General features: G+C 39.7%; 1 protein-coding gene across 1 annotated transcript in view; it reads right to left on the minus strand.

The window, feature by feature from the left end:
* Positions 1 to 11,052: 11,052 nt before the first annotated feature.
* Positions 11,053 to 26,763, minus strand: part of CD6 (CD6 molecule) — a gene marked incomplete at its 3' end in the record, with an annotated part of 42,305 nt that continues 26,594 nt past the window's right edge. Inside the window, exons 4-7 of the mRNA XM_083349702.1 lie at positions 17,173 to 17,256; positions 14,384 to 14,479; positions 12,805 to 12,912; positions 11,053 to 11,186 (exon numbers count right to left, since the gene is read on the minus strand). Coding sequence (XP_083205828.1) covers positions 11,053 to 11,186; positions 12,805 to 12,912; positions 14,384 to 14,479; positions 17,173 to 17,256 — 422 coding nt within the window. The remainder of the gene's footprint in view (positions 11,187 to 12,804; positions 12,913 to 14,383; positions 14,480 to 17,172; positions 17,257 to 26,763) is intronic.

Below are 26,763 nucleotides of genomic sequence, written 5' to 3' on the forward strand. Positions count from 1 at the left end.
CAAAACATTCCCCCCAAGTTTGCAAATTTAGCAATGGGAAGATATAATGAATACTGAACCAGCTTTCCTTAACCCAACATACTCCAGATGCTTTGAACTACAGCTGCTTTGCCCCATTGGGCAAGAGCCTTGTTGGCTGTGGATGATGAAAGCTATAGTGCATGATGCTGACTGGGGAATTCTGGGAGTAGAAGGCCAGACATCTTAAAGTTGCCAGGGCTAGGGAACCCTGCTCTGAAGGCTGAAGCATCCATACATCTATGAGAAGTTATGAGGTAATCCCTTGAAGAAACATAGAAGGGGAGGGAGAAGTATTTAGGTCAAATGTTACCGATATATTTGTGTGTGTGTGTGTGTGTGTGTGTGTGTGTGTAAAAGCAAGGGAGGGAGCAAAACTGCACTATAAAAATAGCCTTTTAATATAACAAAACCAACAATAAGAATAGCATACCCTATTTCTGGCAATTGTGGGTTACATGCTGAGTTTTTGAATGGGCGCTTCCTATCTTTCTTTTCTGTACTTTGCATTTCTAGGCCACAGGTGTTGGTTGTTTCTATTTCAATTCTTCCTGTAGACACGACCTTCATTTTGTGGTTTGCTGCAACATTTCTCTCCCTCCCTCCCTCTCTCTTTCTGTTATGAGAACCTATCAGAGCTGATAAATAGCTGAAGGATGTGGCAGAGGGGGAATTTTCTACCAAAGCTGGTTTGCACCAATGTTGCTTTCTTTGCAACCACTTTCTGCTCCCCCTCCCTTTTTGCCCTTTCATGCAATGGTTGTGAATGATCACAAATTCACACATACACAATGCCTTCTGTGTTGCAGCCCAGTAGATGCCATTGATTTAAAGATTGAATAAAAGAGTTGTGTGTGAAATGGGGGACAATCCTGTCAAGGAAGTAAAGTGTGACCCACAAATAGAGTCAAGAAGAGTACAGCAGGCTTGGAAAAAATCCTGATAAGGCAGTTTGTACTTCAATAATGTTGTGATTTAGTCCTATGTCCTTTGATTAAGCATCCTCAATACGCAAACTGCTGAGTGTTAACAGAGCAACCTTTACTTTAAGTGCAACATTTGTCTTCTCACATCTAGATCAGATAAATATTAGCATTGCTACTTCACTGACTTTTAAACCATTCTGCCACTGGTTCATAACCTATCAGTGGGGTGGTTTGGATGTGCATACATTCAGCTGAGTTTCCTTAAAGAAATTAAAAAATAACCTTGGATATTATTATCTTGAATGGTAATAATTGTAATACTCTGTGTTGCGAATTCTGAAATGGACATTGTGTTATAGATTATCTAAAGACAGCATCAGAAATGGAAGACTAATGAATCTATGCAATTATATCATCCCTTATTTTTTCATATAATGTAAACCAACAGTTGCAATGTCTGCAGAGTTGGTATTAATTCACAGTAATTCAGGAAGCTCTCACGTTATGATTAAGAATTTCACCTCATTTGTATCTAATCATGGCACAGACATGCCGTGGCAACATCTTTTATGTAATCTTCTTACCTGTTCTGATTTTAAAGTAGTTTTCTCCCCTTTTACCTGGACATAATTTTTGTCATGAATAGCATCAGGCACATTTCACTGATTATTAGGTTTCTCACATGGTTAGCTGTACCCTAGGGGATAGATCAGCAGGGCAACTATGGGCTACTTTAGACAGGTGTGGACATGATCCGTACCCTCTGCTCTCTAAGGTACGGAGCAGGTCTCAGGGTTCATTCTAGTTTGGGAATCCGAGAATTTGCTTTTTTCAAACAAAGTTCTCCAACTAGCTGATCAGCAGTGGTGCTAACAAGCAAAGCTCCCTGTGTCTTGCTGGCTGTTCTTTGGATGGCTTTTGAACATGGGTTTAGTGCTCTTCAGGAATAGACCTAAGCCCATGTCCAAAATAAGCCACCCAAACATCAGTTGATGTTAGCTAACATTCAGGCTTCCTTTAACTACATCCATAACCAACACTTGTAAAAAGTTTGACAGATGACTAAATTTGACGATCAACAGCTATCTGTCAAAACGTGCCTCCTCTCCAATCCATATTTAGGAAAGTGAGTGATGAGTATATCCCTCTGGTTGCAGATGACTTTGGGGAGGGAATAAAACTGGGAGAATCAACCAGTTCCTATCGTTAGTGAATTTCTATGCTGTAAATAAGCAAAGCGCTGCTTGCCAGCATTGTTTTGGGGCTGGATAGGGTTTGCTAGTGAGAGGAGCTCATTTCTTGCTAGTAGAGTTTTCTCCTGTGTCAGAATTGATAGGTAACACTTTAACTGCTGCGAGAAGAATCCTAGGTAAGATAGCCTACTCAAGATCAATGCAGAGGATATTCTGTCCCACATAACAGAACTGAGGGAGAGCTTCTTGGGATGAACAAGATTTTCTACCTTTACATTCTGACAAAAGAACATTGTGTTGCCAGGCATTGAAGAAAGGGAGTGAACAGTTTTTGCAAAGCATGAAAAGGGAGGTATTTCCCCCCCCCCCAGATGAAAGTCTGTTGAGGTTGCTCTATTAAATAGGGTAGTTATTCTGGTGTTGTAGCTCGTATGGTGAGGGGAGTTGGAATGTATTTACATGCAATTTTCAGTATCAGTACAGCAAAAATGTTTTCATTTATTAAAGCTGTAATCCAAAGCAATCATTTAACACTCCTAGGAGGGATGATTGAGAGATGTGTCAACAATTAGTAAAAATGTTACAGATTGTAGGCACTATCTTATTAAAATCAATGCACACCATAGCTACTTTAGAATTTTCAATTGCAGTGGATACATTAGCTGGAAAAGAGTAATAGTTTTCTAAAGGCTAAATATTGTGGGTTTGAGGTATTCTTTCTATATAATATCTACCATGACATAATAAATCATTATGGGGGCCAGAATATTGTATTTCCTTCCTGAGTATCAAAATCAGTAATGGCAAAAAACCGAAATTTATTTAAGAGTACAGAGAAACAGAGACAGATTATGAACAGATCTATAACAATAAGGAAGTTTCTGAAGCTATGAAAAAGATTAAACCAGGAATGGTGCCTGGAGCAGATGAATTTTCAGGTCTTTATTATAAAAGTTTTGAGGATGAACTTTTGCAACCTTTACAAAACACAATGAATTCTACCTTACAGGGAGGAAAGATGCAAGAGGGTTGGAAAGAGGCCAACATAGCAATAATACCTAAAGGTGGACAAGATTTGATTTTAATAAGAAATTATAAGCCAACTTCATTATTGACTATGACTATAAGTTGTTCACAATGATTCTAGCTGATAGACTGAAATAATTTTGCAAGAATTCATGAGGAGCAATGTGAAATTTTATCTAAAAGGTAATTAAAGGACAATATTTGAAATATGGTGGACATTTTGGAATATTTGGAGCAACATACAGTAATGAAAAACAAGCCACATTGATTATCTTAGATGGAGAGATGGTCTTTGACAGCTTAAACTGGGCTTTCTTGTTTAAGATTTTAGAAGATATGAAATTTGGAGAAAACTTTGTAAAATAGGTAAAATCAATTTACTCTTCACAGAAAGTTCAAATAATTGCTAATAGAGATTTAACAAGTCCCTGTGAGATACAAAAAGGAACAATACATGGATGCCCACTGTCTCCTCTCTTGTTTATTTTGGTTCTTGAAATACGAATAGATATATATGTCAGGATTAATGGATTGTATGAGTAAAGTCTAAAAAAGAATCTTATAAGTTAAGGCCTTTTGCAGATGACTTGGAGTTGGTTGTGGGCTAAAGTGGGCTAAAATTTTTGTTTATAATATACAGATAGAACAATGGGAAAGTATGTGATTGAAAGGATTGAAATTAGCACTATGCTACAATCTTAAATAGAAATTTTATAAGATGATGTACCATTGAAATATGTCACCAGAAAAATTGTCTAGAATGTATAAAGACACTTCAAATTTATGTTAGAAATGGGAACAACAAAAAGGGACATTTTATCATGTTTGGCGAACATGCAAAAAAGCCAGAAAATTCTGTTTCTATTTTAAGAATTAATATACAATTTAGATCAGAGGTTTTTCTTTTGGGATTGAAAAAAAGTCATGGAACTTTTTTCTTATATATTGTAATTACAGCAAGATTATTGTATGCACAATGATGGAAAGTTTCAGCACTATCACAATAGAGGAATGGTTGCTAAAGATGATAGAACTTGTCACATACAGAATAACCAAGTTGGAAGGGACCGTGGAGGGCTTCTAGTCTAGGGTTCCACAACCCACACTCTGTGGACCGGTACCGGTTTGCAGCATGCCAGCAACCAATCTGCACAAACAAGCAAAGCCCCATCTGCGGGATGCAGGCAGCACACAAAACCATGCACTCTCTGGTCCGTGGAAAAACCTTTCTCCACGGAACCGGTCCCTGGCGCCCAAAAAGTTTGGGGACCTCTGTTCTAGTCCAACTCTCTCCTCAAGCAGTGACAAATGGCTGTCCAAGTCTCTTCTTAAAAGTCTCCGGTGTTGGAGCACCCACAACTTCTGAAGGCAAGCTATTCCACTGGTTGATTATTCTTACTATCAGGAAATTTCTCCTTAGTTCTAGGTTGTTTCTCTCTTTGTTCAGTGTCCATCCATTGCTTCTTATCTTGCCTTTTGGTGCTTTGGAAAATAGATTGACCTCCTCTTCTTTGTGACAGTCCCTCAAATATTGGAACACTGCTATTATGTCATTCCTAGTTCTCCTTTTTACTACACTAGACCCACCCAATTCCTGCAACTGTTCTTCATATGTTTTAGCCTTCAGCCTCCCAATCAACCTTGTTGCTCTTCCATTTGTGTGCATGTGTGTAAAACTTAGTGTATAATTATACACACTGACATATGGAAGAAAAAACTAATATAAAGTAAGAAAAAGGAAAGTAAAAGAAAAAAGATCAGATAGAAAGCTAAAAGTGCAAGAAAGGGTGGTAAAATAAAATGAAAAAAAAAATACAAAGAAGTAGTTTCTGATCTTCTTCCAAGCAATTATAAATACAATAAATACTACCCTCTTATTCTATGATTACTACATAATCTCTCTTTTTTATAATCTCTCCTTTCTAATAATAAAAACCATAAATCATAACCTTATTTTTTATGTTTTCTGTAAAATGTATAAGGTTTTACACTTAGAGGCAAGAAAAATCAAATGCATAGGTACAGAGTAGGTGAAATTTGGCTCAAGAGGGATCTCGGAGTCCTAGAGGACAATCACTTAAATATGAGTCAGCAGTGAGCTGCGGTTGCCAAAAAAGCCAATGCAATCCTAGGCTGCATTAATAGAGGGATAGATAAAGATCATGAGAAGTGATGCTAACACTTTATAATGCCTTGGTAAGACCACACTTGGAATACCGCATCCAATTTTGGTCACCACAATATAAAAAAAGATGTTGAGACTCTGAAAAGAGTGGAGAGAAGAGCAACAAGGTTGATTGGGAGAGATTATAAAAAAGAGAGATTATGTAGTAATCATAGAATAAGAGGGTAGTATTTATTGTATTTATAATTGCTTGGAAGAAGATCAGAAACTACTTCTTTGTATTTTTTTTCGTTTTATTTTACCACCCTTTCTTGCACTTTTAGCTTTCTATCTGATCTTTTTTCTTTTACTTTCCTTTTTCTTACTTTATATTAGTTTTTTCTTCCATATGTCAGTGTGTATAATTATACACTAAGTTTTACACACATGCACACAAATGGAAGGTAAAAACTAATATAAAGTAACAAAAATGAAAGAAAAAATACATATACATACTTATACACACATCTATCTATCTATCTATCTATCTATCTATCTATCTATCTATCTATCTATCTATCCATCCATCCATCCATCCATCCATCCATCCATCCATCCATCCATCTACATCTATTTACCCATGCAGTAGTTTGCACTCACATGGGCGGTGTCTCTTTTTAAGGACTGGATGTGCAGAGATAGTGAAAGCTGCTGAACCGACTGAAATGCTTGTGGTGTTATTTTCTCAAACTTCATTGTCAGCACAATTCTTATGACAGCCAAACATGTCATCTCTCCTCCCACCCTCCAGTGCAGCTTGGGGTTAGTGAAGCAGGTCCAGCAATAGCAGCAGCAGCAGCAGGTGCAGATCAAGTTTAAACATATGCAGAGTTGGCCAAAGAGCAAAGTTACGGTGCAGTAAAATCAGCATCCAACCGTACACTTGTTTAGCCTTGACCACTAGATGGCAATGAGCTGCAGGGCATCTGTTTATGGGAGGAAGGAGTTTTGAAGGCCTTCTGATAGTTTTGACCCTTCCCTGGCTGAAAGATGCAAGCAGCTCTTCCAACTTCCACCCGTTCCATGAACTATTTTGTGGTAATAAAATGTCAGGAGAAATACTAGAAGGGTTGAATGTAGAAGACAGGAATCCTTTTCAACGTCATGTTTTAGACAGAATACTGTACTGCAAAGTTCACATATTCCCTTTCCTTCTCTTTCTATGAATAGGCAAAGAAGAACATTCCCCATAAATTCTATCTTTGCTCCAAATCTCAGCATTCAGTTTTGTTTCCATTAAAATGTTGTTTGCAGGGTATCACATTGATTTAAGATTTTATACTTTTCTAAGCACAGTAATTATGTCGGTGACTATAAATCTCTGTATATGCATGTTGCCTTTACAGCAATTGTGCAGCTGTAGCTTTTAGCTTAATTTTAATAGAGGCTAGATCACGCCTGGGTTTTGGAGGAGGGAGGCACGTTATAAATTTAAGAAATATTTTTAAGATAATGAAACAGAGTCCCTACTCGATGACCAATGAATGTAAGGTTCAATTTTTCTATCGCTCCTTCACATTCAGAAGCAGCATAATACCAATCACCAAACAGAAAAGAGAACACTCACTCCGTATTTTCCTGTTAAGGGTTATTTTTTATCTCTGAGCAGACTCTTTACTCACTTATTCTCATGAGCCAAAGTATGATAAGTGGATATGGCAAAGGCTGACCCTACTGTAGCTTCCTGCAGTGCCTTATGTGGAAGATCATAAGCAGATAATGCACAAATAATACCTCCTTAGTTGAGTGCCCTACAGCAACAGAGTTTCAGAGAAATTGCGGAATGCCTTGGGAAGGAGGAGGGGGGAACATGCAGCCATTAAGACTATTTAATTATTAATAGTCTTTTTTTGTTCGTCTGGTATGTGGTACTTTATAAACGAATCTTTCGAAAACAAATTCTATTGTTTTATTATGTCAGGAAGCCCTTCCTTTTCTGCATGTTGGATCTCCCATCAATTAATTCATCTCAAGGTCCACAGCAGAAAGGACATTATTTGATTTGATTTGATTTGATTTATTTAAAGAACCAATGTGGCTGCTCACTTCACACGGTAATCCTAGGCAGCTCAGAGCAACCAATAAAAACAACATAAAAAGGCATCATTTTCTCTAGCCATTTTTCACAACATTATGCACATTATACATACTTTGCTCCTGTCCACGTCTCTGGCTGTTATTTTTTAACGATTGATCAGTACAGTAGGACTGTGCAGCAGTTTGAAAACAGTTGGAAAAATTGCTTTGGAGCACAAGGGGAAATGAACAAAACATCTTTCTAAAACTCTTTAGTGCAGTCATCTCCACCCCCCAATATTGGTTTGGGAACTTAAAGTTGCAAGGTTGCAGACCCCTGTATGTACCTGTATGTATGTATCTATGTATATTTGAATGTTGTGTTATTTGGTGCATGGAGTTATTGGGCATCAAGGGAGGTGCCTAGAAGCACCAGGACTACTAGGAGATCATGCTGTTTTTCTGTCCTCCATTCTGTTTATGGTCAACTCTCAAGCCATTGACCCTGAAAGGAATACTTACCCTACTAATGCATAGCCCAGACTTTAATGAAACAGGATAGAAACAGTATTGACACTCTTGAACTAGGTATTGAAAATGATTCTTGAAAACACCGTGAACAGCTAAGGCAACCAACAATTGGATCATTGAGTAAATCAGTTCAGAGTTTTCATTTAAGGCACAAATGACCAGGCTCAAATTATCCTACTTTGGACACTTTATGCAGAAACCCAGTTCTTGGGAAAAGGCTGGGAATACAGGTGGAAGGGAAAAGAAGAGGATGACCAGCAGAAATGTGGACGGATTTAGTTATAGTGGGGATGGATACATTGGTGGAAGACCTGAAGCAGCAGGTTAGGGACAGATCATCATAAAGAAAATCTGCCTGTGTTATTGCTAAGAGTCAATGCCAACTTTATGGAGCATAATCAATCAACATACATAGGCATCTTATTCCTGGGGTGTTCAGCAGTGGTGGGATTGAAATATGTGAACAACTGTTTCTCTGTGTGGATGCCAATTCTGGAAGTCCATTCTGGGCCTGGGCAGCAAAAAATTAGTTATCGGTTCTGCAGAACTGGTGCAAACTGGCTGAATCCCACCACTGCTGTTCAGATCAGTCCAAGGAATAAAGAGCATGCTTCATGGTAAAAAAGCTAGGGTGAGATCAGGAAGTATGTAATTAGGGGTGAGCAAATAGAATAAATCCAGGTGCCAATCATATTGCAACATTCTATTTGAAGTCTCAGTGCCTTCTTGCAAAATCTGATATAAGGGGCATTAAAAAAAGACACCCAAACCCAAGGCAAACCTTTCTCTCTTTCTCTCTTGTCAGATAATTACACAAATGCAGCAACCTAGGTCATACTGTGAGAATGAGTAATAAGAATACACACAGTTTCCTTTAGATATATATTACGCTTATGTTGTTAGAGTCTTCCTGTTCTAGCAACTGTGCACCTTACTCTGTTTTGAGAGGCTTCAGGCTTGACATTCAAACAAATGCTTTTTGAGCAGTGTATTGTCCTACTTCCAGCTCATGAAATCATAAAGCTACACACATTCCAGAGGCATCCCAGAGGAGAACAATGATATTACTATGAAGGGGCTGAACATCACTACCCATTTCCTGTATGCAAGAACAAAAAGAAAGTTTTCCATGTTATAATTACTTTGGCACAGCATGCTAAGTCACAATTGGTCTAAATATTGAATTAACCAACATAGACTAGTTCTTGCAATACCTCAAACCATAAGTCATCCTTTCCAAGCCATAATGGCAAAGGTTACACAGCAGATAAGATACTAGGCCAAAGCCAGACAAATTATTGTTTGGCTGCAACAATCCATATGACACTAAAATAGCATCAAAAAACATAAAACTCTCCTTGCTGCCATTTAGTGGTTTTCTAGATTTTCTAGATGAGACATGGTAGCCCTAGTTTTGTTCGATGGGTCAGTAAGACACTTAGGACATTTCCAAGTTGACCGGAGCTACCAATAAAAAGAGATGGCCTAAACAACCTGTGTCTTCCTCCTTAGTAGAACAAGAGGTGGGGAAACATAGGAGAGTTGGTGTCTGGATCTCTACCTTACAATTCTATAAATAGGGGAACCCAATGACACACTTGCTCTGCCTCTCTCCCAGATGCACAAACCCAATTCGAAAGCATCCTACACTTTCTTTACTGATAGCCTTCACTTTAGCCATAAGGTGCTTAACTATAGAGTTCCTTGATCTTTCCCTTCTTCTTGGTTTTTTTGCTGATTAGAACATAGGAAAATCTGGGAAGATAACAGCCCAAACATAGTAAAATATCTTATACAAGGCAGTGCAATTTTGCGTGCACTGACATACATATTTTGAATGGCTGACAATTCCTGCCATACATGTCTGGCATTTTATAATGTATCTACTCCAGGGCTTCAATGTAAACACCTATACCCTCCTTTCAGAATCTTTTAAGAGACAGTCAAACTTTCTTCAAGGGAAGCAGCCCTGGCATCTCATTTCATCCATGAGAGAATCCCATTGCTACCCCAAAAATCTGTAAGCAATCTCAGGTCTTTAAGCTAACAATTTCCTCAAGGAGAAAACTGGCGTCTTGGCTCCTGGAAGGGAGGTTCTCAAAAGGCGGCAACAACATCCTAACAAGGTGATGTGGCTGGAACATTCTGCTCACAGGGGTTACAGCGTATTTTGAAGCTGAATCTTGGTTTGATGGCACCTCACTATAGGACAAAACCAAAATCAAATGAGGGGAATCAAATCCAGAGCTCAGTGCTAATCCTAATTACCCACAGGGGTCTCCCATAGTAGGACAGGATAGAAATATGTGTCTTTATAAAGGTGGTATATTTCTCATTCAATCAGGGAGGGAAATGGCCGTTGATGTGCCTTTGCAGTTGCTGAAGAGTCTGAGATCCTTTGGTCTGTTTCTTCAATGTGGAGTCCTCGAGGCTGATATTGTGGGAAATGGTCTCTCTCAGTTCTCAGTTTATTGTTGCCAACCTTAGCCATTTCTGTAGGAAAGGCCAGGCATGAAGCTGTCTCCCTTCAGCAGTTCAGGTCCTTAGGATCACATGTTATGATGTTAACTGCTGTCAGATGAATCGTTTCCAGAGCCAGTCAAGCCATTTGACCAAGGTTTGGCAAAAACTGTCATGCCTGAATCAAAGAAATGAGAAGAATACTCAGCCCGGGATCCAAGAAACAAAAGGCAGTACCGCAGAAGGAAGAGATTAGGAAATGAGTGGAGAAATCTGGTGACCTAATTATCTAGCCAAGGAATGAATGGGAGAAAAGTATTGATATGAGAGATGAGAGCTAAGGAAAGCCTTCCTGAACAGCCTTTCCCATTTAACTAGAATTCTGGGAATTCTAGCCCCCACACATCTGGAAAGGGACAGAAGGGCAAAGCTGCTTTAAAGGATATTTCACCCAGTTGTGGCTATAGCCATATGCAGAGGACTGCAACATGAAGGACCTATGCTTACACAAGGATGACAGTAAGAGATTTTGTCTGTTTCTAGTATACAGAAAAAATGGTCCAATTTAGAGCTTCCATGGTATGCTCTGCAAAAATCTGGACAACTAGAAAGAAACAAAGAGAGGGTTCTGTATATTTGTTTTGGGTGGTACTTTACTTCGCAGTGTCTTTTGATGAACAATACACTAATTGACTAATTAAAGGCTGTGCACCTGTTTTTAAGACATCCATTCTTCACCTGCAAAGGAAGGTTCATCTCTTTGTTGTTCCATATGTTGCTGTGGTTTGTGGATATTCTCATACCAGTCTGCATCTCCTGAAGATGTGCTGTCACTGTCTTCAGCTGTAGGATCTGTTGGAGCAAACCATGAGTCTCTGAATGGAATCACAGAGATACTATTTTTGCCCTTCTGAAGCACTCATGCAGTGTCCTATGAATGCTGTCCCACTGGCTGCTAAAGAACCCTATGATTTTGACCAAGGTTCCTCCAGTTGATTAATAGGAGATTGCAAAAATTGTGATCCAATCAGCATTCTTCACTCAGTCTAGTCTATTTGTTTGCTAGCAAGGAAAACAATGACCGTTGTGTGGGAGGAGCTACAAAACTGCTCCTCAGATAAATTTGAGAGAAGAATAAGAGCAGTGAAGAGGCACAGTCCCTTGATCTCAGGAGGGAGGGGAAAATTTCAGGATCCATGAGGCAAGAAAAAATAGGAGTTCCCATAAGTAAACTCCAGCTCTGAGAAAATGATGCAATACTAGACTTTATTTGGAACAGTGTAGAGGCTTATCCAAAAATAATGGTTGTGTGATCTCACTCCTGAATCAGCATAGCCCAGGGGTCTTCAAACTTGGCCCTTTTATGACTTGTGGACTTCAACTCCCCGAATTCCTCAGCCAGGCATGCTGGCTGAGGAATTTGGGGAGTTGAAGTCCACAAGTCATAAAAGGGCCAAGTTTGAAGACCCCTGGCCATAGCCCATAAGTGTGTGTGGAGGGGGGGGAGAAAACACCCGATCATTCATTCATAGTTAAAATGAACCCCCCCCAAATAAACCTGAAACCCAAAATAATGAAATCAGAGGCTTTAACCATCTTTGGAAGCCTTTTTAAAAATATCCCTAAAATCATTAAGTATTGTATGTGAGATCTGATTTTATTTGGAAATGATCTGCTAGCTAGACAACAGGTAGGAGATGGGAAAACCTGTGTCAGCATTCCCAACCTTGTCTCTTTCAGATACATGTTTGGATTATGTAGACTGCAGTTTCAGACAATATAGTTAAAATCTGGGAAATTAGGTGAACTCCAGTCTCTTAATATGCCTGAATGGCAAAGACTGGGCTACATGGATAATAGTATAAGATGGTCTCCCAAATGTTGCATAAGAATCTGAACCAATCTGATTAATCGGGTGAGCTGCTAAGGGCAGTTTTACAAAGCTATTGCTTTCACTTCTCAAACTCTCAGACACTATTAGATAGTAATCCATGAGGGTTTTTTTCCCTCCCCACTTCTGCCAATTTGAAATGATGAATACAAGGGATAGAAATCATTGTTTCATCCCAGGGTGCTATGAATTGCAAAAAATATTCTCCTACCAAGCACTTCATATAACAGAGAAGGAAAAAGAGTAAAAACAAAATCCAGAAACGTGGCACTAGCTAAGCTGGTCTCGGGCTGAGGAAAAACAACCAATGGACCCTCATCCTCCCCAGCGGGTATAAAATATGGAAAGCTAGCTGGATATGTTTTTTTAATTTTTAATTGTTTAGTTTAGCTTATTTATTGGGGCTGTTTATTTAATTTCTTTTAACTTTTGTATTGTTGTTTTTATTGTTGTTAGCCGCCCTGAGTCCTTCGGGAGATGGGGCGGCATATAAGTCCCAAAAATAAAATAAATAAATAAATACAGTTATAGTCAAAAAGAACTGGATATGGTACGAAAAGATAAAACATCAGCTCTCACTCTGTTGTCGATAATCCTTGGGACGCTTGGTCTCCTGGCGCATTGTCACTTTGGGGAAATTGTGGGGTGGTGAAACTTGGTCAGCAGTTGCTTGACAGTGAAGAGAAGCTGAAAACAGAGCCATAGTCCATTAAACTTTCAGAAATAGACCTTTGGGGGGAAAGAATTGGGTTGTCACACCCTTGCTTATTTCCTTAAAAGTTTTAGAGCTGGGAGATAAGATCACTTTCAGGAAATGAACTATTACCCAAGCCTTGTGATTGTACAGTTAGAACCCTGTTTAACATCAGGATGTTGTAGACCTTTAAATATATCAGACCTCTGATAACACTTGTCAATCTGCAGCATTTGCAAAGAATCACTCGTCCATCAGAATTTACCTTTTTTGGTGAGATATAATGGACTTTGTCTGCTAAGAGATATGTTGTGATGGACTACAACGAAGTGACAATTTCCCAGAAAGGAGGAAGCACATTCCAAAAAAGGGGAACAAGACAAGAGACAACACAGTCTAGAGTGGGACTGGAGAGAAAGGAAGAGATTTAGGATAGTCCCTTTATAGAATCTCCATTAGTGTTAGAATAGGATAGATTTAGTCTGGCAAAATTCTGTCTATTTGGTGTGAATAGACTGGAATTAGACTGGACCTAGGTACAGGTTCTAGATCACTTTGGGCTGGGCCTGACATCAGCAGATGAACAAAGAGATCTGCTGGCCAGCAAGGAGTGTCTTGTCATGCTCCTTCAGTTTATCTATCTATAAATAAAAATAGTGTTTGTGGTGTTCATCCTGCTGGCTAGCCATCAAATCCCCTATTCCACTATGAGATTTGGTCCCTCTATATCAGGGGTGTCAAACTGCCAGCCCGTGGGCTGGACGCGTCATCCAGAAGCTGGCAATGGCAAAACCGTCCTGATACGTTGCGCGACATCACATGACATCGCGAGTTTGACATGTCTGCTCTATATGGTTGAAGGCAGGGCATGCTGGCTAGTTTCCCTTTTGATCCATGCACCAGAACGTAGGGAAACACTGCCACTTCTGCAGCAACTCTCCCTGTTTGGGTAATGGGTTGCTTATAAGACAGAATGCTTGTAATTGGCATTGGGAACAGTGGGCCAAATCAGAATGGAGATGTCTGACATGGTTGTACTGTATTTAGGTATACGTTCTGCACCATTATTCACTGATGTCTGAAATGTGTCTTAAGGACAGTGGTATAATTGCCAGGAGATAAGGCCATTTTACATGTTTTGTTCTGACTGTATGCACCCAAGGTTGGGTTTAAAGTAAAGAGTCTGGGGAAGAAGCCATTATCTTAGGAAAGAAGGCATTTTTCCCCCTCTAAACCCAAGAAGAACATCTTCAGGTTTGAAAGAAAGATACTTTTCTGCAGCTAGGTATAATTTGAACAGAAATCCTTTCTTGGCTTGTTTTCATTATGGGAACTGCAGTGAAGATTGAGACTGACTTTTGAAGAAAAGGGATCTCACAAGTTGCCTCAATCTTTGGAGCAACACAACATTCAGCTGCAGGTGCATATATGTGGGGTGAAAGATAGCCATGGGGGATTGCTCACTGTAGAAATTAGAGAGAGGCACAGGGGGCTTCTTGCTGAAATCATAGTCTTCATAATCCGAATCAGAGTCTTCATGGGCTGGTGAAGGGGTCACGCCTGTTTATGGAAGAGAGAACAGAAACAATTGTCTGAGGACACCAGCAGAGTTTGGAAAAGGCAACTTCTGATATACTCTGATATATTCTGCTATGGTGTAGGACTGGCAGCAGTCACAATTTCAAAACAAATCTTTGTTGTACAGGTAGTCCTCAACTTATGACCACAACTGAGCCCAAAATTTCTGTTGCTAAGCAAAACATTTGTTAAGTGAATTTTGTCCCCTTTTACGACCTTTCTTGGCAGAGTTGTTAAAGTGAATCCCTGCAGTTGTTAAGTTAGTCACACGGCTGTTAAGTGTATCTGACTTCTCCATTGACTTTGCTTGTCAGAAGGTCTCAAAAGGGGATCACATGACCCTGGGGCACTGCGACCGTCATAAATATGAACCTGTTGCCAAGTGTCTGAACTTTGATCATATGACCACGGGGTTGCAGCAATGGTCGTAAGTGTGAAAAAACAGCCATGTCACTTTTTTCAGTGCTGTTGTAACTTTGAATGGCCACTAAATAAACTGCTGTAAGTCGAGGACTGCCTGTAATCCCCAAATATTATCAGGGATAATTACAAGGCTCTCTTAAAAATAAATCATTTGAAGGAATTTATCAATATTGTGAAACACTGATTTCAAGAGAACTCTGAAAAGCTGGTTGGATTATCAAGGAATTTATTTTTAGCGTTAAGCACTTTTACGATTTTTATGTTGGCTGGATGGGATTTTATATAGATCTATTGTTATTGATTGTTTTACCAGATGCTGTTTAAATTCACATCAAGGGGTGTCATTTATCCCTTTTTGTTTACCATTGTATCATGCACTGTCATAGGCTGACTGTCAGGACAATGCAAACATACATTTGATATTAGCTAAATATCCAGAGGTAGCATCTCTCCTATTTGTTTTTTCTTCTTAGCATTTTTCCTGAAGATGCCGGGTGCACTTTTTCAAATCAACCAAGTGTTGGCTCATTGATGGTGACAGGAATTGACCAGCCTGCTTGTCATCTGAGCATGGTTTTTAGATTTGCTAATATATTGAAACAAAGAGACTTGTGGCATATTAGTATTAAGTACAACTGAAACCAGTGAAACTCAGTGGATACCAAAGCAAAATTTTTCATGAAAACTTCTGGTTCATTTTTTTTTGTCCACCAGTAATTTCAGCAGGTTATTTTGGCCATTACTAGTGCTGTAATCATAACAAAAAATATCTTCAAATACATTCTACATTATGTGTGTGTATGTGTGCGCACACGAACACCTATGCATGCGTGCCTCTGAGACAGTGTTGGCTCCTGGTGAATGCCTGGGCAAATCCCTGCAGTTTTTTTTCTGGCAAGCTTTCAGAAGAGGGTTGCTTTTGCCTGCTTCCTAGGGCTGAAAGAGAGAGATAATGGTCACCCAGTTGGCTTTGTGCCTAGGGCAGGACTAAAATTCACAGTCTCCCAGTTTCTAGGCTGGTGCCTTAACAATTACATTAAACTGGATCTGCATGATATATCTCTGCACTATTCATTTAACAGTTTAGCCCTGTTTTTATAGATGGCTGTGAGCCTGCTAGAATCACTGTTTGAGATAGGTGGACATATAAGTCCTGTAAATAAACAAATGGAATTATTTAATTAATATTTATGTAATTCAGGTTGAGTAAGAAAAGTTCACAGAACCTGCCTGTATGAATTTATTTGCTGCTGGGTAAATATTTTTTGACGTGACATTGAATTTATATTTGGTCTCAGCTGTTTTGGTTGTACTGATGAATTTATTCCTAAAACGTTTCCTATATTTTTTTTAAAATCATCTTTGGATACAGCATTGAAGATAGATTAAAAGGGTGTATTTTTAAGATTAAATATGCACCTTTCTGTATACTTCCTATTTTCACCAATGCCTCTTTCTTTGGGCTTTTGGATCACAACGAACAGAGTTCTCAATCAAACGGGTTTTTAATATATTTTAGTTTTAACTGCTATTTTATTGCCTTAGTTTTTAATGGTACTTGTTGTTTTCTTTTATATTCACTGTTTCTTTGTTTTTGTATTTGCTCTCCAAAATCGTGTTGCCTAAGCTGGGCAACCATATCAATGCTTAAAATAAACAAGTACTGATTTCATAATGTTTTAATCTGTGTAGTTTTAACATTTTAATTATTTTTTACTTGCTTTATAACTCGCAAGCCGCCCCGTTACCTTGTAAAGGAAGATGGAGAGCATACAAATTTAATAAATAAAATAAAAATGGATCTGCCCAAATTTCCCCCCCCCAAGCATGCATAAAGTTAAGTGCTCTAATAGAAAGGACTGTTGAATCTTCTTTGAATTTAACACGCAGGCTTTCAGTATTTGCAGATGATGATGGCGGAGAGTTGGGGACAGAGCTGATAACAGTTGGAGATTTTCTACCCAGACAAATACTAACTTTATTTTTATTTTATTTTTTTATAAATATTTTATTAGATACAAATACTAACTTTAAAAGACAGATTTTTCCCCAAGAACCCCAAGAGTTCTTTGTTGGCTTGTTTGCCTGCTGGTGTCCTACAGCCCCCTATGGATACCCAGGTCTGATGAATTCTAGCCTAATTGATCAGAGCTGGGGGGAAAAAATTGTCCAGGAGCAAACAGAAAGAAAAAAAGAGAGGAGAAGAAAGATAGTAAAGATAAGAAGAAAACCCAGGCAAGAGCTTTTGATACCTTCTATTTTGTGGAGGCTCAGGGAGACATCCCCTCCAGGGGTTGACTTCTGCATGGTGTGATTCATCAGGACGGGGACAGAGACTGGAGCAGAGGAAATAACACAATCTGCAAATTGAAAGGTCACTATGTAGGGTCACTGGGAAAGGGCCCCCCTGTCTCTTCTTTCACCCACAGGTTTTCTTGCTATTAGAGGACACCTCCGTAGTAAGATCACATTCATTTTATGCATCTGTCACAGATCTATGTCTCCCTCTCCCACTATGCTTGCTATTTCACTAGGTTGCCTGTTTCACTTGAAAAGCATGTGACAAGATGCCAGACACTAGTTGGTTGAAGGTGATTACAGCTGAACAGCACTTTGAGTTTGATTTCCAGTTGGAGTTTTGGAGCAGAAATGGAGCACCTGACTGTGTGAAACATGCTAAAGAAGCCGCACTCCTTCCTGGAATATTAGAGTTATCTCACCCGGCTGGTTTAAGGTGGTCTGCATGTGTGATTTACACTCCCACAAGCTCTAAAGCATCTTTTGCCAATTAAATTCAAAGTGTTGCACAACCTTAAGCAGTACTGCATTAAAAAAAACAACAAACCACCCCTTTTATCTCTATCTTCCAATACAAATAAATCTGACCATGCAGTTATCATAAACAGGATAATGTAAAAGATCCTGAGAAATAGTGGCTGCATTAAATACATCTGTAGAAAGGCTCTTAGCCTTCTGGCTAATCAGTCCATATTCCATCTGCAAGTTCTTTCAGCAGATTGAAATTTCCATTGTAGCCTAATGGAGGTTTTTCGGAAATGGCACAGCTACAACAGCCCTGGACTGATGATGTTGCTTGCTCACTGTATGAAATCTTAGCAGGGATCGTTCACAATTACATTGTTTCTGCAAAAAGACAATTGGTATCATGTTTCAAATCACAGTTTACCCCAAAACACTATGCCCTCTAAATAAGACGCAGTAAAAATCCCATCCCACCATAGTTTTTGCAACATTTTAATATGTTGCTCTCTCCTTGCTTTTTAATCATAATATTTTTAATTGTTTTATTTTTATATTATATTACTATAGCTTTTTATTTTAAGCCATTCAAAATTATATTTTGTGAGATATGCAGCTATATAAATATGAATGAATAAAAACACAAAATATTTCTTCTTAGCCACGTCTCCCACAGCACTAGTGATCCCCAGTACATGAAATATACCATTTTTCTTCTGTCTGTTCAGCAGAAGGATAATGATAATCACAATGCTCAGAAAAAGGAGAAAAGCCAGAATGACGCAGGTGATCTGCAGGTTCCGATTTGTTGGTGTTGTTTTTATGACTTCAGGAGTTGTAAAAGCTGCAAATGGAAATGTTGATAGAAATGAGAAAATGGAAGAAGAAAACTGCTTTCTGAAGCAGCGTGTGTATTTTGTGTTGAGTGGTGGTAGTTGGCTCTTGCTTAATATGACCAAATGTATACAGCTTAATACTTTGTCCAAATCCGTCTTCCAAAAATAAGTTTTTATTTTTCTACTTCAGCCCCAGGTGCTTTGAAAGGTATTTAAAAGATCTTTGGGTGATGTTTTGGAGCTTGTAGTTTATCCAAGGATGCTGAGGTGATTGCGTCTTTCATTCTGTGTTATAGCTGTCCTGACTTGAAAATACTCAGTGGGAGTTCTCTCATGTTTTCCTTCACAATTTAGCTGGAGCATGGGAAGACAAGGGCTGCCAGCTGTCAGAATTGAGACTGAGGAAGCTAAATTCAAGTACTCTCTTAGCCATGACAATTTTCTGGGTGTGCCTAACTGAACCATTCACTGCCTTTAGCAAAACCAACTGCATAGGGGGATTTTACTGCAGAGAAAAATGAGGGGAGATCCTTTATGTAATCAGCCTTGAGCTGTTTGAGAAAAGGCAGGATAAATTTGTTTGTTTGTTTATTTGTATCCCGCCTTAATTATTTTTACAAATGATTTAAGGTGACAAACATATCCAACACACCTTCCTCCTCCTCTTTTTCCCACAACAACAACAACAACAACCCTGTGAGGTGAGTTGGGCCGAGAGAGTGACTGGCTCAAGATCAGCCAGCTAGCTTTCACGGTTAGGGTGGGACTTGAACACATGGTCTCCTGTTTTCTAATCTGCTGCCTTAACCACTAGACCAAACTGGATCTCTTTTACTTTATTTTCTATTTAATGTAATAAAATTATTACTCCCTTTCACCTCATATCTAAAGTTAGTATAAGACTCTTTACCCATGAGAATTTCTCCAAATATTTCCTTTATTTAAAACGAAAATCTGACAACAATTTCTTTGCCATCAGATTAAATGAGAATCCAGGGAACAGAAAATCCAGAAGGCATCTCTAGTACAGTGTCAGAAAAAGATGCCCATAAAATGTTGTGGTACTACTTTTATTATAATAACATACCCACCAAGCACACAAACATAGACTAAGGGACATAGACTAAGAATGGAGCTGGGTAAGGGATGCTTTCAGAGAAGTCTAATCAAAAAGTAGCAATAGATTTTATCTGAAAAGAAATTATATGGAAAAACCAAAGCATTATTAAAAAACACTGATTTTATCAGAATGTCCTGAAAGAACAATTTCAGAATTGAGCAACTGAGCAATTTCCACCTGCAGCTCCCACAGAAAACCATGATGAGACCAACATAATAGGTACATAATGAAATCAACGTACACATGTACTCATGACACATCTGCATTCTGATATCTGATGCAAGTATATTAAACTGTGGCATTTATATGAAATTGTTCCCATCCACGGGTCATCAAATGCTTTGCCTGCAAACTATGCTGAAAACACTTTCAACAGCTGGAAACAGACAAGCCAAACCACAGCATCTGAAGAGACACAAGTTGTTTATCCCACTCATTTCTCAGTTTATCTTGGTTTAGACAAGTGTCTATTACAATTGAAATGCTACTATGGAAGGATAGTACAACATCAAAAGGTCAAGTTCTCCTAGACTGTTGGGCAATATAAACACATGTAAGTTCGTGTTTGGTTCCTCAAAAAATATTTAGTTTTATTTTATCTTAATTATGCTTGTTTGCACATGGATTACGGTAATAAAACTATCTGTTAGAAAAATGACAATAAAAAGAACATAGATTGAATAATTTCTCCTTATTGACTTATCTGACCTTTAGCCAGATATTCAGCTGCTGTCTTCAGATCAATATATGAACTTTGTGGGTTCATATACAATCAGATATACCGTATGATTGTAAGCCACCCAGAGGTATTCTGGGTAAGATGAGTGGCCAATACATTTTACAGATAACAAATTTTTCGCTTTCCACAGCTTTGAAGCTCCAGACTGGGCTCTTCTCTTTTTCTCTCTCCTTTCCCCCCCCATGTTTATTCCTTGGGAGGACCACCTTTTTCAGTTGTGCCTTCTCTTTCTAGGACCCTTATAACTAAAGCTGCTCAGTTCGTGGCAGCCAGGGTTCATCCTAACTCTCTGATTTTCTGTCTTCAGAGGAGCTCAGCTCAGAGGTGAGGTTTTACTTTCTTCCAAAATGCATCATAAAAAATAACTTCTAGGGAACTTTTTCACTCAGAAGTTCTGAGACTGTGGGTTCTGACCTCCTGAGAAATAAACAAATTAGAGCCACGGGTCACAATTAGATCTGCCCAGGTAGAGTGGGAGGTCAACATTTCCTATGGGCTTTGATGCAGCTTTTGCCTGTGAAGCCCCAATCCGTAGTGGATAGATGTGGTATCACATATTTAGGAACTGTAATTGAATTTTAATTATTAAAACTAAAGTGGTATATTTATTTCTTATTTAACCTTAAGAGCAATTAAATGAATATATTTATTCAGGAAGTTGCACGAATGCATTTATGATTCTGGAGATCATTCTAGTGCAAATTTTAGGAAGTACCAATTCAGTCTATTGCCAAATGTCAATCAGATTGGAATTTTGCTTCTGACTGTTTGTACCACTAAGATGAGTTGGGACTAAGCCAAAAGATATAGTTGATAAAGAAAGAAAGAAAAAACTACTGCTCAAAGGCGACGTAGAACAGGTTTGTTTAAGTAATTGCACTGTGTGGAACTGAAGTACTTTAAAGAGATTTCACTTACAGAGACTGGGTAGATGGGAGACTGAAGTCACAGTTTCTGTTGTATCTGTAACTGTTTGGAAGTCCAGTGAGTCTGAAATTATAAAAGGATACGAAAAATAAAAAGAAAATAACAATTAACACTGGAAAAGTGGATCAGTTTCAGTTTTTTATTGATTTTTTTACAAAGAGCATAAAACTAACACAAACTAATAACAAGAAAAGGGAGACAAGAGGAAAAAAGACAAAAGATAAAATGCAGAAAGAAAGAATATAAAGAAATAGAAAAAATTTCTGATTTCCTTTGCAACAAATATAAGTTATAAGTTATCTCTTACTTCTTGATTGCAAAAGAAAGTTCCCTCTTTTGTATTATTCAGGTTTGTTTTCTAATCCCTGAATCCCAAATCATAAGTGCATTTTTTTCAATTTTATTCAAAAAGTCTATAAAAAATTTATAGTCAACCGTAAATGTAGACACTGTTTATTTTCTCTAATCAAAGAACTTAATTTGGCAGTCTCCACAAGTTTCATCATCTTCACCAACCAGTTCAAATTTAGATAAATAGGGATATACTGAGTCTTAGCTTGCTGAGGCTGTATATTCTAAGATAACTGTGCACATCAAGAAGAAACAGCATTCTTCCAGGGAAAGCAAACCTTAACCTCAGTACATATCTCAGGGGTTCAGGATTATAGAGCGTGTATGGGTTTTGCATCATGAACATTGCTGTATGGATCAATAGATCAGAATCAATAAAGGAATGAAACACAACAGAGATTTTGAGCAAAACAACCTTTTGAATCAAAGCCATCTGAAACCTCCTACAGACCACAATAGCTAATATGATAGCAGGTTTCTCACTTTCCAAGCAAGCTACTTCGGCTAATCTGTCACACAGTTAGGACATTTGCAGATGGTGATGGTAAGACAGTTGCCAAATGGCATCTCAAGTGCCCTGTGGTAAGAACGCACCCCCCAATCCTTTTTATTATACCCTCCCCCAAATCACAAGAATAAAAATCCTTGCACTCATCAAATCAAGTTGTCAGCTGTCCCAGAACTACATGCTGTTGTTGGTTCTGCTCATCATTAAACCTTTCCTAAGCAGCCAGCCTTCATTTTATTTCCAGCATTTTAGCCTCCATTTTATTTTCAACGTCTTACTTCCGGTTTAGAACTGGATCTGATTTTTCTTTCAACAGCCCTTTCCAGAAAAACCAAACAGCTTCACTGTATGAAGTATATGCTGTAGCAAAAAAAATCATAATTACCATCATAGAACACTGATAAGCAAGCAACCAGAAGAGATGGCCTTTATGCCTCTGCCTTTTAACTGAATATTTGCCATTCACCCTTATTCTATCTATTACCCTTATTCATTTTATCTTCCTTTCCTTTCCTTTCCTTTCCTTTCCTTTCCTTTCCTTTCCTTTCCTTTCCTTTCCTTTCCTTTCCTTTCCTTTCCTTTCCTTTCCTTTCCTTTCCTTTCCTTTCCTTTCCTTTCCTTTCCTTTCCTTTCCTTTCCTTGTTTAAGTACCGTATATACTTGAGTATAAGCCGAATTTTTCAGCCCACTTTTTGGGCTGAAAAATTCCACTTCGGCTTATACTCCAGTCAACAAAAAAACTTACCGAGGACTTGTGCGCGGCCGAGGCTTTGGTGCTTCCGGGATCGCGCGCACCTCTCCCAAGCCACCGCCGTCCGGAGACCTGCCGACGTTTGGGGAGGTTTGGGGAGGTGCCCAAACCTCCCCAAACGTCAGCAGGTCTCTGGACCTCCGCGCCCTGCCTGCCTGCTTCTTTCCGCTGCGGAAAGAAGCAGGCAGGCAGGGCGCGGAGGTCCGGAGACCTGCCGACGTTTGGGGAGGTTTGGGCACCTCCCCAAACGTCGGCAGGTCTCCGGATCTCCGTGCCCTGCCTGCCTGATTCTTTCCGCTGCGGAAAGAAGCAGGCAGGCAGGGCGTGGAGGTCCGGAGACCTGCCGACGTTTGGGGAGGTTTGGGGAGGTGCGCGCACACCTCCCCAAACCTCCCCAAACTTCGGCAGGTCTCCGGACGGCGGCGGCTTGGGAGAGGTGCGCGCGATCCTGGAAGCACCGAAGCCTCGGCCGCGCGCAAGTCCTCGGTAAGCTCTGGGCGGTCACTTGCTTCGCGTCTCCTGAGGGAAGGGGGGGCGACTGGAGCGGGCGTGTTTCCTCACCTGCTGGGCACCGCGATTTGCCCGGGGAACGCGCGGGCCCCGAATGGCAGCATGGAGCGAGGAAGCGGACAGCCAGGGCTTCCCCGAGAGCCGCGGCCACACAGGGTATTCCTGTGTATTCAGGCTTGCAAAATGGCGGATCGAGCCTCTGCTGGCGGCAGAGGCTTGCAGAGCGCGGATCCAGCCTCCGCCGGCGGCGGAGGCTTGCAGAATGGCGGATCGGCTTATACTCGAGTCAATAACTTTTTCCAGTTTTTGGGGGTGAAATTGGGGGTCTCGGCTTATACTCGAGTCGGCTTATACTCAAGTATATACGGTACACATTCACACATATCCACTGTTTCCCTATGTCTTTAATTCTGTTGACATGAAGTGGGGAAACAAAGAGCAAGAATGCTCAAGGGTACTCACAGGTCCTGCAGTGGCAAAAAAACAAAAAACAAAAAACACCCCACTTCATATTGATAAAGGAAATTATTTACCTGTACTCCTCCAGCCTTATTACTTCATATTTCATTTGTCTGACTGTCTGCCAAAAAAGCATGGCAGCTCCTCTGAGGGCTTTTCCCCTTGAAAAACCTGCTAGTATGGCTGCAGCCTAAGGGCCAAGTAGTGGGGTGAGAAAGGATCTCTGTAAACAAGGAAAGGTTAGTCCATAAGCCCTACAGGGCTGCAATGTGCCAAAAAGCAAACCAGATTCCTGGCTGGGCTCCTCCTTTTCAAAGATATTCAAATTTCAAATACTCAACACTAATGCTAATAGCCAGCATTAATCAGCTCAGCTGTTGAGCTGAGGGACACAAATGATGCCACAGGGACACAAAGCCAATACGCAGAACAATGCATGTATTGTGTGAAAAGTTACCTTAAGTGCAGGATGGACAATATTACTGTTAGCAAGAGACAGTTAATTGAACAGCCATTATCCTCAAATGCTCAATACATGGCTCAGCTTGTATCACTCAAGAAATATCAGCTTGCACCAATGCAAGTAGAATGCCAACGATCTGTCTTAGGCTTTGTGTTATATTTGGACTTGAAATAAAGCAACCTGGGGACATTTATCAAATGTGCAGATGACACAGAACTAAGTGACTAACAGTACAAAATGCAGAATCAAAGACAGAATTCAAAACAGTTCTGACAGATGGAAGGAACCCTGGGCCCAAAGCTATCCAGATGAAATTCAAGAGAGAAATGTGAAGTTCTACAACTTGAATAGTAAAACATCCTAATTATACAGCCAGCTAGGATATAATAAATGTAAAAATAATTTAATTTTCCTGGTTGCTCACAAGTTGAACATGTTCCTTTTCAGTCAGCGCTGAAACCTGAGCATGAAAAGTTTGGAACTGAACCCACATTGGCACTCTGGTAGGTTACTGATGATGGGGTTTCAAAAGGGGGAGAGTGACCCTCTGCAGCCTTTAATACCATTGACCATTGTATGTGTGGTCAGTTACAGTTGAGGTGGGGGGAAAGGATTAGATAAGCTGTAGAGCTCTTCTATATGGGTGTAGAGACCCAGAGAGGTGGCCTTGAAGCAAACGTTCAGAAACCATTACATAAACAAAACAGGCAGAAGCATTCTTTATGTCCTGGGAAAGGAGAGAATATTTAGAAGATGCTTACTACTCCCTGAGGAATTACACAATCAGACTCTCAAGATTTTGTTATTATAGCCTATCTTAATAAACCATAGTTCTAGTCTTCCTGTGGTGTCACTTTCATGTCCTGGTTTACCTTGTAGGGCTAGTAATGAGATGCCACAGGCTCTCTCCTATCTTATTTAACATAAAACCACTGGAAAAGATGTTCAGCTATTTAGAGTAAGGTATTGCAGAGATGATCTTGGAGATGATCTATTGTTGTGATTCAGGGTCAGCCTGTGGGTTCGGCAGTTGGGTCGGACGACTCAGAGGAGGAGGAGGAGGGGGGTGTTGAAGAGCTTGATGAGAGTCCTCAGCCAGGCCCCTCTCATCTGGTCACGACACAGACCCAGCTGTGTGAGCCCGACAGCGTGGATGAAGATGACCCACAGCTGGCCCTGTTCAAGGACGCCCAACGCAGGAGGCAGTCAATCAGGAGTAAACAGAGGAAGGCAATGGGGCTCCTCGGAAGGAGGCAGAGAGAAGCCACGCCCTGAACTGTATTTAAGGGGGAATGTGTGGGAGGGCTGGTTTGCTGAAGGCAACCGCTTGAAAAGCTCCTGTTTCTTGGTTTGTGTCTTGTTCTATTTGTTTTTGTAGCAATAAATTTGGCAGGCGTAATTCCAGCCTCTTGCCTTCTTGTAAAAGGGGTTGTCCCTGCCTTTTCTGCAGGGCCGGTAGCAGGCTGGTACAGAACATCTATAGAGATTATCTTGGAGAAACAAAGCTGAGATGGTGGTTGCAACAACATGTTGACTGAGAAACAGAGAAAGTGTGAGAAAGAAACTGAGACCGACTACTCACTAATTCACTAGTATAAAAGGGAGGGAGAGGAAAACTCAGTCAGGGTTTCAAGATTCTGTTGCTATAACCTATCTCAATAAAATCTAGTTCCAGTCATTCGTGGAGTCATTTTGCTATCCTGACTTACCTCAGAAATATTAACAATATGCAGATGATACTCAGTGTTACATTTGTACTTCAGAATGTGTGGGTGATGCAATAAAAGTCTTGACCTGTGTCTGGAGGCTGTATTGGTCTCAATGGAGAGAAACAATCTTAAAGTCAATGTTAATAAGATAAGGCAGTTTTGGTTTCAGAAGCAATTTTATTTTGAGGAGAGGGGGTGCCATCTTTTGTTCTGGACAAAGACTTGTGGTGAAATATAACTGCTTAAAATGGTAATGTGGTGTTTGGCTGTGTTAAGAGAAGCCTAGTTTACAAGAGCTTAATAAGTAATCATTCACTTCTCTTCTGCACTGGTCAGGCTGCAGGCAGATTATCAAGTCCAGTTTTAACACTACATTTTAAGAAGGTTTGAAGAATCTGGAAACCAAGTCTTACAACTAATGGCCCAAAGACCAACATATTTTTAGCCTTGAGAAGAGTAAACTAAAAGAAGACATGATAGCCTAGGTATTTATTTATTTAGAAAATTTATATGGCTACTGAACTCGTTCTTGCTGACTCAGGGTGGCTTATAAAAATAAAACCCCAATACAAAAGCTAATTTAAAATTCAAGAAGAGAACAGATCAGATGTACTTCCTATTGCTTTAGAAAGCGAGATTAAAAGCATTTCAAAGGAAACTGAAGATTTTGCCTAAGCATTCATTAGTGGAAACTTTCAGATAATAGCAAT

The sequence above is a fragment of the Vipera ursinii genome, assembly GCF_947247035.1.
Source record: "Vipera ursinii genome assembly, chromosome: 1".
Classification (NCBI taxonomy): Eukaryota; Metazoa; Chordata; class Lepidosauria; order Squamata; family Viperidae; genus Vipera; species Vipera ursinii.